Genomic DNA, 15,153 nt, shown 5'->3' on the forward strand with positions numbered 1-15,153 from the left:
ACAGTGGGGAGAAAACAAATGGCCTGTTTAATTATTTAAGTCCGTGACTTTCAAAGTGTTTTGACATGGCCCACAGTAAGAAATACCTTTTGCATTGCGATCTGGGGTATATGAAAGAAAAGTTTTATGAAATGATACTCTTTCTAAATGTGATGCCTTAAGATAGTTTCTGTTCTATTTTTTATTTTAAAAGTAAAAGCTGGTTGTGATCACTACATTAAATTCGGGACTCACTAATGGGTCATGGTCTGCAGGCTGAAAACCTCGCTTTAGGTCATGCACATGGTAGATGAAAACAAGCAGAGCCTGGCAGCTGGGTTTTTGCTTGTTTCTGACAAGTGTGTAGAAACTTATTTTTTCTCCCTGCCAACACCTTCTCTTCACCCCTCGCCCCCGCAGTTGACAAGCCCTCAGAGAAGCTCATAAAATCTACCCCATACAATTTCAGAAGCTTAAAGATAAGATTCCCCTAGCAGATTTATTCCCCTGTTATGTGTATCCATTAGCTGGGGTGGGGCAGAAGAAAGGCTGAAGATTCAAATGATTATCTGCCAGATTTGTCAATAAGGTCATATGTCCCAGATACCTGGATTATCCTGGCTTCTCACTGTGTAATCCCTAGATCACTGCAACAGAGCTCTGTATAGATATTCTTTGGAGAAGTTGTTCCTCTGCCTCTCTACCACCTAAACAAACCAGTAACCTCTAAATAAGCTATAAGGAGTGTCAGCAGCTTTCACCATAAAGGCCAGGAACACATCCACTGGGGCACTTTGCTCTTCAATACTCTCCGCTCCCCTTTGAAAAATAACTTACTTATTGAGGTGAAATTTCACTGCTTCCTTTAACAGAAGTTTCAGCTGTAAAGGAGAGCTGTAGCACAACTGGTGTTGTCTCTGCCCACTCCCACCCCTAGGCAGTTTCTGGAATTACCCTGATTTCACTCCCACCAGATGGCCCCATGGGGGCGATGTAGCCTTCTGGCCACACGGGGGCGCCAGAGGCTGGCAGAGGACCCAACTTGAACCAGTCCTTCAGTGGGAATTTCACAATGCACCAAGGGAGGAGAGGAAGCCTTCTTTCCTCTGGGATCATTAAGCTGTGCTAATAATGTGAACTCGGAGCCGCCAATGACAATACTGCCCTCAGCATGAAGGAAACTTTCTGAGGTGGAAGAAAAAAATAAGACTAGTACATTGACAGCACAGTCGAGAGCAAAGAGTCTTAACTGCAGCATCGTATACCTGGATCCAGCTATCCTTGAGGTTGGAATCACCCCACCACCCCGCTCTGCTGCCTTTTTTTTTTTGCCTAAACTAGTTTGAAGTGAGTTTCCACAGCTTGTAACAAAAAGAGTTCTGGTGCCAAAATCCCTCCCAGAGTTCCAGAAGTTGCTCCTCTGGTCAGACACCAAGCAAACAAAATAATCAAGAGTCATCATGAATCTTCGAGCCTGCTGGAGAAGTAAGGCTGTACAGGGGGAATGTAGTTATACCTTTTTACTTAAACTAGATATCTTTTTTGTTAGCGCAAGCTTGATGATGTTTACTCAAGAGGACTGTTGTAACCCTTCAGCAAGTCAAAATATATTAAAAGGGAAATAATATAAAACAATGTACAGTACAACTGTGAAGTAGTATTTGATCTGGCAAATGAGTGTTTTCTTTTCCCTTCTATAGACATGCTGAGAATCTGTTGCCCTTCAAATGTGAAGAGAGTTATACAAGAAAATGTCACTTGAAGGGAAACATTTCCAGGCACAGTAGCTAATCGACTGAGTGCTACTATGTATTTGACAATAAACCAAGTGATTTTACCTGCCTTACTTTACATAATCTTTACAAGGATTATATGCTACTTTCATCATATAGAGGACATTGAGCCTTAGAGCAGTGGTTCTCAATCTAGGTGATTTTTTCCCCCTGGGGCATTCAGTAATATCTGGAGACATGTTTGACTGTCACAACTGGGGGTAGCAGAGGGGTGGGTGCTACTGGCATCTAGTGGGTAGAGGCCAGGGATGCTGCTAAACATCTCACAAGGCACAGGGGAGCCCCCACAACATAGAATTATCTGGCTCAAAGTATCAACAGTGCTGAGGCTAAGAAAACCCTGGCGTCTAGAGAACTCAGCCAACCCAGCTAAGGAACTCATTCTTAACCACTATGCTGTACTGTCTCCAATGGGGACACTCACACACCCATGCACACACACTCACACTCATGTGCATACACACACACACATACATACCCTCATTCACCCACGTGGATACATGCACATACCTGTGCATGTATACTCATATACTTATGTACACACACACTCATGTGCATACATCCACACACACACCTGTGCATGCACACTTACACACCCATGCTCGCATGTGCACAGAGGGTGGGTATGGGTGTTCAGCATTATAGTTTTCCAGTTCCTCAGGCTCCCTGCTCTGGCATCGCTAACAAAAGCAGAGCAGGGACTATTCTGGAGGTCAGTAAAATTGCTGGACAGACCCGGGGAGGTGTCTGGAAAACTGCTACAGGGCTTTGTCTTTGAGGGGCAGCGGGCAGCGGGCAGCGGAATAGGCTGAGGATTTTAGGTTATTATCATCCTTGTTCGGTGAGAGAGGATCTTGTCAGTCTAGGCATCTTCCTGAAATCTGTGCCACTGACCTTGTTCCAGATGAGGACAGGAGTTGGGATTCCAATGACCTCACAGCTCAAGTATACCTGGGCACCAGTGACATTCCAGATGTCCTTGGGGGCCGTCACAATGGAAGGACCTACAAGAGAGGGCACAAAGCCAAATGCAGTTTTTGAAACAGTCTTTAACATCAGTCAGCAGGCTAGGAAGTAAATACTTGATTATGTTTGTAAATCGTCTGAAGCAAATTTCAAAGACCAGACTGGCTTCCCCCTGCCACTGGCATGATTTTGAGCTATGCTTTGGGAATGCATACATCTAGACAAAAACAAAAATAATTTTTTTCTCAAATCAAGCTTAAATGAGTTTAATTTACCAGCTCTTTTGCAATTAATATAGTGAAATTTTAGTTCCACAATATTTCGTGTTTTTCTTTTTTACCAGTATTTTTATTTGGGGAGGGGGGCAACATACAACCATTCCGTGGGTAATGAACAACAACAAAGAAAACATCTTGGAAGGTATCTGAAAATGTGCTGAGTGCCCAGAAAAGATGGTAGTTCCTGCTTCAAGAAGCTTAGGATTTGCAGTTGACAAGTCAATGGCGATAGGGCAGGGATGGAAACCTCCATGGAAGAGAGAACCTGGAGCGCTGTGTGCTCCGAGAGGCTGGGAGGAGATATTTGAGAACAGAAGCAGTCTGGCTGTCCAGGAAGAATGTGGAAGGACCTTTCTTCCCAGCACAGGCTGAGGGAGGCAAAGTGAAGCAGCTGACAGGTCTACTGTGTGTGACCAGGGCCCCGAGGAGAGGCTCTTTCCCAGGGTTCTCTGTGTCCAGGTCCCTGGCAGCAGGCATTGGCAAGTTGGGGGCACCCCTCGAGGCACCGTCTGAATAGTCACCAGAACGGGACCACCCAGGGAGAGCCTGGAGTGACACCTCCTCAACTCCGGGATCCTGGAACACATTCCTAGGCCTCCTCCATCGTATCCGCTCAGGTGGAAGGTCCTTAGCATCGACACCAACGGTGTGCAGCCTGCTTGTTACCAGGGAGGTCCTGGCTGTGGGCCGAATCTGGCCGGCCACCTGCTTTTCTGCATGGCTTATGAGAGATCTTGGCACTTTTAAACGGTTGAAAATTAAAAGAAGGATATTTCATGACATGAAAGTTATAAGAAATTCACATTTCAGTGTCCATAGAATAAAATTTAATTGGAACAGAGCCACACCCAGAGTGGAGCAGGTGCGGCTGACACTGTGCAGCCTAAAACAGTCATTATGTGGCCCCACATAGAAGTGCTGATCCCTGCTCTAATCAACTGAGGGGCAACCACGCCTAAATCAGACATTATGGGAAAGTCTCAGGACTTCAATCCTTTGCATAGTACCAGAAGCAGATGCAAGTAAACCCACTGGCTGACTTCTGGTCCAGCTCTGAAAGGCGACATGTTTGAAGCCAACAGATACTGAAAGGGCTGTGCTTGCTTACTGTTCTTTTCTGCTCAGGGGCCAACTCCCCAACATCTGCAGAAAAGTCATGGACACCTACTTTATAGTGGGTGGTAATGAGAATTTCACTTCTGCTAATTCTGAATGCCAGGTTTCAGACACCGGGGACTTCAGAGAGACCAGGGACAGTCCACAGAAGAGGGGCGTGGAGCTGGAAGCCTGGGCTCCCTGGTGCAACAGTGCGCTGTACTCAGGCTCAGTGCCGTTTCTTGAATGAATGAGTTAATCCTTCCCTCTGAATTTCAGCTGTCCGCTGCCCTGGGTCTTCAGCCGACCGTCTGAGTGCAGGGTCATCTTGCATCAAGTCCTGGGAAAGGGACAACCTCCCCTTCAGGCCTGGAGAGTTTTGTGACACAGTCAGCATTCAAAGGGCATGAAGTCGCCCCTTCTGCAACAGCTATTTCTAGCACACTATTAATTTCTTGAAATAGAAAGGAAATGATCCCAGCATGTAAGATTTTTCCCACTCATCTCAAGTATTAGAAACTGATTTTTTTTAAATCTCTGGGGCAATTTAATTTTTTCCTTTATAAGAATGTACAAAACAATCAAAGTTTTGAAAGCTCTAAATATACTCCGTGCTTCCTTCCCCCTATACCATAGGTCTAAAGAGGGAGCCTCTATCTTGGCCAGGGGTCCTGGCTTTTCTGTTGCAAATGTGGATGTGGTGATCATGGTGGTGCTGTGTTTATGTGTGTTTCTGTCTCTGTCTCCAATGCTTCCTACTCTGAAAGCAGCAACTCAGGACCCTGCAAAGGGCTGGGCAGGGCCTCGCCCCCCCATCCCAGGCTTCCTCCAGGGCCCTGGGACCACAGGGCTTGGACACCACCGAACCGGATCTGGCTAGACTTTAAACTGCTTTTGCTCACTTCTCTGAGGGCCTCTATGTGGCTCTCCTCCTTCCTAGACACTGACTTAGGAGGATAATCTCAAAGCTCAAGGGATCTCAAGGAATTGTTCTGAGAAGAATACACCAGTATTTAGAGATCTGGAGGGGCTCAGAGACAAAGCTGCCGCTCACGTATCGAAACCACACAAAGAATGTACAGCATTTTTACTACAAGGCTTCAGCACCTCGTCCTTGCAACACACTTATTTTAACTCACATCCATCTTCCTGTAGCCAGCACAGGGAGCACAGCCATCCACCTTCATCAGGGGGAGGGTCCTGGAGTGTATGTGGAGGAATTCTAGCCTGATTTTCTGCCACAGATCTTCGAGACATGCCATGGATTCTTCACATGGCATAATTTAAAACCTAAGATATTTACAGTTTTAATACAGTCCAATTTATCAAATTTTTTCTTTTATGATTAGTGCTTTCTGTGTCCTGTTAAAAAAGTTTTACCTAGTCCAAGTCTGTAAAGGTCTCCTGTTTTCTGCTATAAGAAGATTCATAAGTTTTTACATTTTGCACTTAGGTTTGTGGTCCATCTTGAATTAATTTATGTGTATGCTATGAAGTGGAGGTAAAAGTTCACCCCTCCCCCACCAAGGAAACCCAATTGCTTTGGCACCATTTGTTGACAGGATCCTTTTTTTCCTACTGAATCATAATGGTGCCTTTGTGGTGAATCCATTGACCATACAAGGATGAGTCTATTTCTGGATTCTCTATTCTGTTCCATTGGGTCTATCTGTGCACCAAAAACCATAGTATAACTTAGAATTAATGTATTAAAACTGAAGCACTGACTAGAGGGCAGAGCCATTATATCCATCTCCCTCCAATCCTCTCCTTATGCCAGGAAGCAGAACATTTGAGGAGGAGCAAGAATCTTTTAAAACATCTGAATCCAGGAATACCTTCGAAGAGAGCCAGCACCAGGGGGTTCGAGATTAGGATAAATCGTGCTGTGGGTTCCTCTCTCCTAACCCTTGGAACACATGTAATACCCCAGGTTAATGGGCTGAGTCAATATTTGGACCATCCTAAAAACAGAAATGATTTTGTCAATCCTGCTACCAGGCTATCCCTAGAACGCTACAAGATTCTCATATAACAAAAACCTGTACTACTCGCTGACTCCTGTCGAGTGGATAGGGTGGACAGGCCGGGGAGGGGGACATTGGGGACAGTTTGCTGCACAACAGTCACAGAAATGCTTGGCCATTTCAAATGTCCTTGAACAAATGCTAGATTCAGTAATGTAACGAAAAATTTAATGAACAATACCAAAACCATAAGTGCTAACCTACAGAATGACTTCTGCGTTTTGACATGTGGTCTCTCGCATAGGATACTCAGATCAGTGAATGGTTAGACTAATATTCAAGCGATCAACTGACTTCCTGGAGTAGGTGGAGGCTGGCTGGCTCCCCGGGTTAGAAGAAGCCGTAGATTGCAGAGTCTTCCTGCTTCCTTTGTTCAGTGCAAATACCCACAGGGTCCCCTACTTACTAAACTCTGCCTGGTTCTTTGCCGCTCATTGGTCTGGAAATCGGAAATTCCTTCAGAATGTGAAGAGGGGATGGATAAATTCCTGATAAAGGCGTAAAACACCAGCAGTATAGAAAGATGAGTGGCGATCCATGGTGAGAAAGAGTACGGAAAAGACTTAATGTGACCCACAGAGACAGCGGGTGGACAAGTCTTATATGTATGGGATGGTGAAAATATTTTGGGCCAATATTTTGGGCTAATCGGATGGCAGATCTGACAACACTACGCTCCCCTCCCCCACTCTAAGGAACTATCATCCCACATCTCTCACTAATAAGCAAGTTCACCGCACACAAGGATGGCAAGCTGCACATCCACCGTGCAACCCAGTCCCTGAAAGTTCTGTTCCACCACAGGGGCGTGTTCAGCAAAGTGCCTCCTTACCAAGTAACTTCTAACTCTGTCGAGGGTCTATCTGTGCACCAAAAACCATAGTATAACTTAGAATTAATGTATTAAAACTGAAGCACTGACTAGAGGGCAGAGCCATTATATCCATCTCCCTCCAATCCTCTCCTTATGCCAGGAAGCAGAACATTTGAGGAGGAGCAAGAATCTTTTAAAACATCTGAATCCAGGAATACCTTCGAAGAGAGCCAGCACCAGGGGGTTCGAGATTAGGATAAATCGTGCTGTGGGTTCCTCTCTCCTAACCCTTGGAACACATGTAATACCCCAGGTTAATGGGCTGAGTCAATATTTGGACCATCCTAAAAACAGAAATGATTTTGTCAATCCTGCTACCAGGCTATCCCTAGAACGCTACAAGATTCTCATATAACAAAAACCTGTACTACTCGCTGACTCCTGTCGAGTGGATAGGGTGGACAGGCCGGGGAGGGGGACATTGGGGACAGTTTGCTGCACAACAGTCACAGAAATGCTTGGCCATTTCAAATGTCCTTGAACAAATGCTAGATTCAGTAATGTAACGAAAAATTTAATGAACAATACCAAAACCATAAGTGCTAACCTACAGAATGGCTTCTGGGTTTTGACATGTGGTCTCTCGCATAGGATACTCAGATCAGTGAATGGTTAGACTAATATTCAAGCGATCAACTGACTTCCTGGAGTAGGTGGAGGCTGGCTGGCTCCCCGGGTTAGAAGAAGCCGTAGATTGCAGAGTCTTCCTGCTTCCTTTGTTCAGTGCAAATACCCACAGGGTCCCCTACTTACTAAACTCTGCCTGGTTCTTTGCCGCTCATTGGTCTGGAAATCGGAAATTCCTTCAGAATGTGAAGAGGGGATGGATAAATTCCTGATAAAGGCGTAAAACACCAGCAGTATAGAAAGATGAGTGGCGATCCATGGTGAGAAAGAGTACGGAAAAGACTTAATGTGACCCACAGAGACAGCGGGTGGACAAGTCTTATATGTATGGGATGGTGAAAATATTTTGGGCCAATATTTTGGGCTAATCGGATGGCAGATCTGACAACACTACGCTCCCCTCCCCCACTCTAAGGAACTATCATCCCACATCTCTCACTAATAAGCAAGTTCACCGCACACAAGGATGGCAAGCTGCACATCCACCGTGCAACCCAGTCCCTGAAAGTTCTGTTCCACCACAGGGGCGTGTTCAGCAAAGTGCCTCCTTACCAAGTAACTTCTAACTCTGTCGACTTTGCCTTTTTTGTTTCCAAGAATGCCAAAGCAGATCCAGAATTTGTTTTTAAAAATAAAGAAACTTTTCGTTCACTCTGAGCTCATTTTCAGGCAGAAAGCTCAAAATCAGTCCTGGAGGCCAAGCCAAGGGTAACAACCCAATCATGCTCAGCATTTGGATTCCACTTAAAGCAAGTCACAGAATATGTAAATGTACAGAACAAACAGCAGGACAGGCTCAGTTACTTGTCCTTGCCTTTGTTCCAGTCAAGACTTTGGGCTGCTCGCAGGTCTGTCTAGCAAACATCCTGTATACAGAATTAAATGACTGCCCCCCGCCTCCGGAATATTTTGGCTTGGTTCTGAAGAAAGTAAGAAGGGCACTTCTCACAAAACACACAAATGTCATGAAGAGAAGACCCGGAATTAATTTTGAATCTGACCAGCAATTCATTCAAGATGCTTTTACATAAAGTTGACGTAGAGAGGACAGAGTTAAAACTTATCCTATAAAAAGCATGGGGATAATGTAAAAGAAGTATGTGAACAATTTCCTATAGAGCGCAAGACACTCCCAGACATGACCTAAGATGTCCTTGCCATGTTACCATTTAAAAAAAAAAAAATAGCAAAGCACTGGGGAACAGAACACTTGACTTTGGATTCTTGTCAGCCGCTTATTGCCAAGAGACCTTGACCGAGCCACATACCTATTTTTACAGAAGATGAAATCAGGGCAGGTCTGAGAATCTTTTCTCTGGGCATGAAGTGAACGTACCTATCATGAATATGTCCAAGAGCACAGTCAGATGGCCTCTTCGATATCCACAAAGCTTTGAGGCTCTACAACCTGGCTTTGGAGCCCTCATCTCCTGTAAATCAGTCCAATTCACCTCCTTGCCTCCCTAAATATAGTGTATAGGACTCATAATAAAGGTATTAGCCTTTACTTGGTTAGCCAATTTTTAAAAATTCTGACAGAGCTGCGTAGAAGATGTTAGGAGAGGCTGTGTTTTGGAGTTGAATATACTCCATTGGGCCTGGGAAATGGTCAAAAGTCAAATTCTCTCCAAGTCATTTTTTTTATCCAATTTTGTTATCATATTAAACTGTGATTCAACACACACACATATATAATTTTTGTCTTCATTTCCCCCATCATCTCTTCCATTTTTATTCTGAAAACCTACTTTCTTTCTTCTTTCTCACTTCTACCCAAACTCATGCTCTGCGCCCAGCAATCATACACACCATTACATGCTCATTACCACATCCAGAACCTCTGCTTTTGCTGATGCACTTCTGTACTTAGAATGTCCTCCCTCCTCTCATCTATTATTTATGCCCTATCATTTATTCGAAGCTCTAAGGCTGGAGTCTCATTTCTTTTTAACACTTTTAACAACTCCAGTTCCCCCTTATTTCTCCTTTTAAATCCTATTGGGTTCGGTTAGTGCCATACAATTTAGTGCATCATTGTGCTCTAATGCTTTCCCCAACTGGGCTAACTGAAGATGCCTGTGTCCTGATGGAATTAGAACTGAGTAAAGAACTCTGGAATCAGATGTTCTTCATGTTCCTTGGAAGGAGGGACATCCCAGATTGTATGTAATAGGTAAAGGGCAGTAGGTAATTAAGAACAACATAACATGATGAGGCAAAAAGAACTGAGAAGATATCCACTGTCTTGAAAATGCATGAGTGCACACACTGCCAAGGATCCTAACCAAAGTGGTGTTACGTCTACCCTTCATTTATCAGTTGGCAGATGATTCATCATGATTTTCTTTAATCCTCCACTTGACTTTCTCTTGCTGTAAGCAATGTGTCTTGACTACTGCCCACTTGCCAATCAATCATTAAATGATCAAGGGATGCAAATTAATTTGAATATGTATTAGTAAAGCAAATCCTAATGAGGAGGGTAGGTCTGCTGGGAGAAAGGATCATCTATCATCCTCACATCAAAAACAAAGGATTTGTACATCATGCTGGGTTATATAATTTGCATTATAGCTCTATTTATTAACATAGCTAGGTCAGCTGAGTATAGAGACTTCTGTAAGTTACGGCAGATTTGCAAACCACACTCCTGGAATAGTTTAAAGAGTATGTACGTTCATACCAAAAAACAAGGGTTGAAGAAAGAGGTGAGATACCACATATGGAGATAAAGAATCCAGACAACTTGGCTTGGACAACTCTGCAGATTGAATTCTGATAACACATCGAAAGGGAAAAGCACCAAACAAAAGTAGAAAATGGGAAAAGAATAGTAGGAAAGCACTATGGCCAAGACAGGGAAGGAGATGAAACACTTGGAAACTTCCTGATATTAAATAAGGGGAAGCAGTAACGGTATGGCTAATTAAAGAGCAGAGCCACTTGCCAAGGCAAGTCATTTCGGGAACTTCCAGAGGTGGAGTGACGTAGCAGCTGGACCTTGGTATGGGAATCTAGCGTACAGTCTCAAGGGTATTAGCTGATGACAGCAAGAGCAGGAGAAAAAAAAAAGTGCTAGACCTTAAGCAGCAAAGTTCAGATTTAATTTCAGGGTTTTAGTTTAAGGAACAGTCATCATCTAGTCATGGTAGCTATGGTTAGTCATTTATACTTTAGTGGGAATGAAGAACCAATAGTTTATAATGCCAAACACTGCCAGCAGAAAAATGTGTAAGAATTGCTTCCTCTTTTCCAAATACAACACACTGGGGTGGGATGGCGGAGGTTTCACACATTTAGACAGAGAACAAAATGCTGGGAGGTAATGGCCTGCAGTGGGTTTGGAGCATAGACTTTGAAATCAGGAATTCTGCTCTGCCACATCTGAGTTATGGGACGCTTGTTAACATCCCTCGGTTTATTCATCTGTGAAACGGGATAATAATACCTAAGTCATTACATCATCAGAAAGTTCAAACGAGATACAGTAATTAGCAGAGTACCTGGCCTGGGGTAAACAGTAAGTATTACTGTTTTTATTTCAAAGAAAATTCCTTATGATTGGAGCTGATACAAATTGCTAATTCAGAAAATAGAGATAATATATCACTGGAACCTGAGGTGGCTGGTGAAAAGAGATGGCATCTGAGCAGGCCCTGAAGTTCAGAAGTAAGCCTTCTGTCAAGGAAGGTTTTCGCCTTCAGAGACCCGCCCGAGCGGAGGTGCAGAGGCAGGAAGACACCAGCCTGCTGGAAGAACAGCAGGCTGGGCAGTCTGGCTCAGGGAGAGTGCTGTGTGAAGGAGAGGAGCTGAGACTCTGGCGTGGGGTGCAGAGAAAGGTGTGGGGTACAAAGGGAGGCATAGGAGGTAGGGTTTTATGGTCAAGGGTGTCTCTCTGAATGCTGTAGAGACAAGTTTCAAGTGGCATTTCAGTAGACGATTTTAGAGGCCTTTGCAGCAGGACTGAGACAGGGTGGGGATTAGAAGCCTAAATCAAGTTTGTAGCAATGGAACAGAGAGGAAAGGGACAGACTTGAGAGATTACTGAGGAAGAACTAACACTATCCAGTAAATGACTGATTGTGAGGAAAACAGGAATGAGTCAAAAGTTGTGGGCCTGGGTAAGGGGAGGCTGCTACCCCGTGAACAGAAGCAGGATGCCAGCCCAAGGCAGGCATTGGACTGGAGAAGGGGAAAGAATGGATTCAGGCCTAGACGGCATCTGAGGTATCACCTGGGCAAAGGGAAGGTGCTGATGGAGAGAGGGGAAGAGATACAGATGGGTAGACCAGTGGTGCCAAGGTAAACACTGTCTAGTTTACATTTTAGCCCTGGGAGGGTGAGGTGGGCTCCTTCGTGTGGAAGGAAGACGGCTTTGGCTCTCTCCGCCACAGGCAGCTTCTCTGGAGGGAATTCTGTCAGCTGGCCGCTGACCTCCAGCCCATCCTTACCCACCCCAGGTAATGCAGAGAAGCAGACAGCTGACGCGCTGCTCAGCCACCAGCCACTTGTCTGCAGGGGCAGCCCATGTTGAAAGCAGACTTTCCACACGATCCTACTCTCGTGATGGCACACACGGACCCTGTAAATTACGTTTCCTGACTCCTACTTGCCTCTGGGTTAATGAGACACCCCTTGTTGGCTCCAATTTTTTATGCTGAAGATCTTGCCAGAGTCTACTTGTGTATTTTTTCCCAGAGTGTAGACAGCACAGAATTCAGATGTCTTTCTATGATGACTGTGAATCTTGCAGTGTCTCAAAATTATCACTCGATAAGTGTGAACTGACCATGGAACATAAAATTGATTAACTATTTATTGTTTGCAAACAAATTTCTTACTTGATCATGTTTTCTTATTCTTTCCCCCTAACTTGTACAGGCCTAGCACAAGGCGGGGTAGGGTGCTAACTCCAGGGCATCGAGACCTCCACCTACAGGTGATTGTGGGACACGTGGTCTGGGGTCATCCTTGGAGAAAGCCTGCATCAGGCGAAGTAAATCCACGAAGGATCTTAAGCCAGGTTCAGATGTGGACGGTGCAGAGATCACTTTGGTGGCCGCGTGGTGGATGAGCTAACCTGGGCTGTGTCAGCAACATTGCCAAGGGATGAGCTCATTTATGCTGCAGAGCTCCCACGGAAGTCGAACTACCTAAACTACCATCAAATACCAGACTGACTGATGTCCACACAAGTTAAATTAGCACCCTAGATTTTTATGTGGTTTGGGCACATGAAGGAACTGGCTTTATATGGAGTACCTGTAGGAAGGGAAATGCCCTAGTTATGTGGGTGTGTCTTCTTTGTGTTGCCGTGGCCTTGGAAATACTTTTTCTGCATTTCGTGGGCCTGTCCTGTCTGGACTATGACTCACCTTAAATCCAATCTATTAAAATTTTGGGTCACTTTTTCCCATCCCACAAGCACTGAATTGGGTGGGGACGTTTACACAGGAGGGCACTTACTGCCACCCAATTCTGGGGTTCCCAGAAACCTAGACAGTGAGTTCCTCCAGAACGTTCATCACTGAGACCCTGGCCACCTCTCCCCCACACACACATCCAGTGCCCAGCGTTAGCAGGCCTCAGAAAGTGTTTCTGAAGCAAGCTGTAAGGGGCTGTTTTTCGGAGCTTGGAGGCTCATCTACCCTCAGTTTCTCTCTGTCCACAGGCCTGCACTGACTTAACAAGGGCTGCAGTCTGTGGAGTCCCAAAGAAATAGATGTTCTCGAAACCTGCCCTGGGGGAAAGGATGTGAAGGACTCCCACACAGCCTTCAACTTCAGAAGGATTGGACTTGCTAAACCCAGTGACCAGAACACTTCAGGAAGCTGAGGAAGGCCGAGGCCTGAACTCCCAAGAGGCCCTGGGAAGATTCTACTACGGGGCCACTTGTGCTATCCTTTGTCCAGTGGACAGCCTGGGTTCCAGGGAGCTTCCTATCCGGGGTCTTTGGTAGAAGGCTAAAGTTCATCAGCTCCCTGAGAACTAGATAAGCCCTCAGCTCCACTCTCTGCCCAAGGAAGAAATTTACATTGTAGGAGTCCCAGCAAATCCTCAGGCCAGGCTGAGAGCTCTAGAAACAGCCTGTGGGAACTGACAGTGCAGCATAGGGTCACTTTAGACTAAGAATTATCAAAAAGAGTAGATCTGTTCGGTCCCCAGAAGGTTATTCATGTTGGAAAAGACCTCACAGAAGAGCATCTGCAGGAATAGCAGACACCAGACTCGGAGCCAACAAGGCAAGCTCCAGCCACCCGGGAACTAGCCTCGAAGGATTCTGTCTCGCAGTGGTTGGCAATCCTGGCTGCATACGGGGCTCCTCCAGTAGCGTTTAACTAGCACCCAGGCCTGGCCTGCACCCCTAGAGTTTCGCACTGGTCTGGGCGTGGGGCCTGGTACTGGTATTTTTTTAAAACTCCCTAGGAGGAACCACTCAGTTTAAACACAGCTTCAGAAGACAGTAAGTAATAAGAAAGACAGGAAGGTGGAAAGTAAGAAAGGAGGACAGATTTGAAGACACGATGCTCCCAAGTCTTTTCAGAGAAAGGCCAAGGACGCCTGGGAGGTGCAGGTATTCCAGGAGGAGAGAGAAAAGTGCCAGGGGCTGAGCGAAGGGTGAAGAGAATAGAAAGTTGATAATAAGAATACTTTATTGTTATTATTGTTTTAAGTCATGAGGAGATGGTAGGCAGTGTCTGACTTCTTCTCCTGTGTCAGAGCTTTGAGTTGCCTGCTCTCAGTCTTAATAGTTCTTCTTCTGTCATTTTCTATTTTCCTAAAATAAAACATTTGGTTCACATCCCCAGCCCCACCCTTGCCCTCTAATTTCTACTGCTAATGGTGATGAGCAGAGACGGGGACTCTGCATCTGGAGTTTGTGGATCTTAGTTAAAATCCCACTAAATTGAGACCCTTTCAGGTTGCTTATGTCATATAAGAGCGCCTAAGACACATCTGACTTGGCTTTAAGAGGCCAGGGACAGGATGAAATATGAGGCATCTGTGAGGAAATGGCCGGCCCACTTCAGGCTAAGAGCAGTGCCTGGCATTTGTACTTGGTGATGTTTTTGCCCTTCAGGCCCCAGCCTCATTTTCACTTAGAACTCTCATGGTTACAGCTGCCTTCTTGGCTGACAACCCCAGACGTTAATCAGCCAGCATAACAGCTCCCCCTGTTCTTTCTCAGTGTTTTTCCTTCTTTCCCTTGTACCCTCTGGTTATTTTCTGTACTCCTTTGTGATGTCCACAGACTGAAAGCTCTCAATTGTTTACCCCAAGTCTCATCCTTTGTTTATCTCTGCTTGCTGAGTGTTCTCAGATTTCCTCCCAGCTTCCTAGTAGGATTTGACATTTTTCTCCTTTGTTCTGTTTTCTAGTGCTATCCCTCAGGCTCACACGGGAACAGAAAGCCCCTCTTCCTCTGAGGGCGAATTCTTCTTGTATGTGTGTCTTGGGTACTTACTATATGCGCCGCTGTGTACTTGCTTTGTGAACCCCTGTGAACACGCATT

At 45.2% G+C, this 15,153-nt stretch overlaps 1 protein-coding gene across 1 annotated transcript in view; it reads right to left on the reverse strand.

Moving 5' to 3' along the window:
- Positions 1-15,153, reverse strand: part of IGFBP7 (insulin like growth factor binding protein 7) — a 68,551-nt gene that overhangs the window by 7,939 nt on the left and 45,459 nt on the right. The window contains exon 2 of the mRNA XM_006922526.3: positions 2,667-2,776. Coding sequence (XP_006922588.3) covers positions 2,667-2,776 — 110 coding nt within the window. The remainder of the gene's footprint in view (positions 1-2,666; positions 2,777-15,153) is intronic.

This window comes from Pteropus alecto, unplaced genomic scaffold, assembly GCF_000325575.1.
Source record: "Pteropus alecto unplaced genomic scaffold, ASM32557v1 scaffold57, whole genome shotgun sequence".
Taxonomy (NCBI): Eukaryota; Metazoa; Chordata; class Mammalia; order Chiroptera; family Pteropodidae; genus Pteropus; species Pteropus alecto.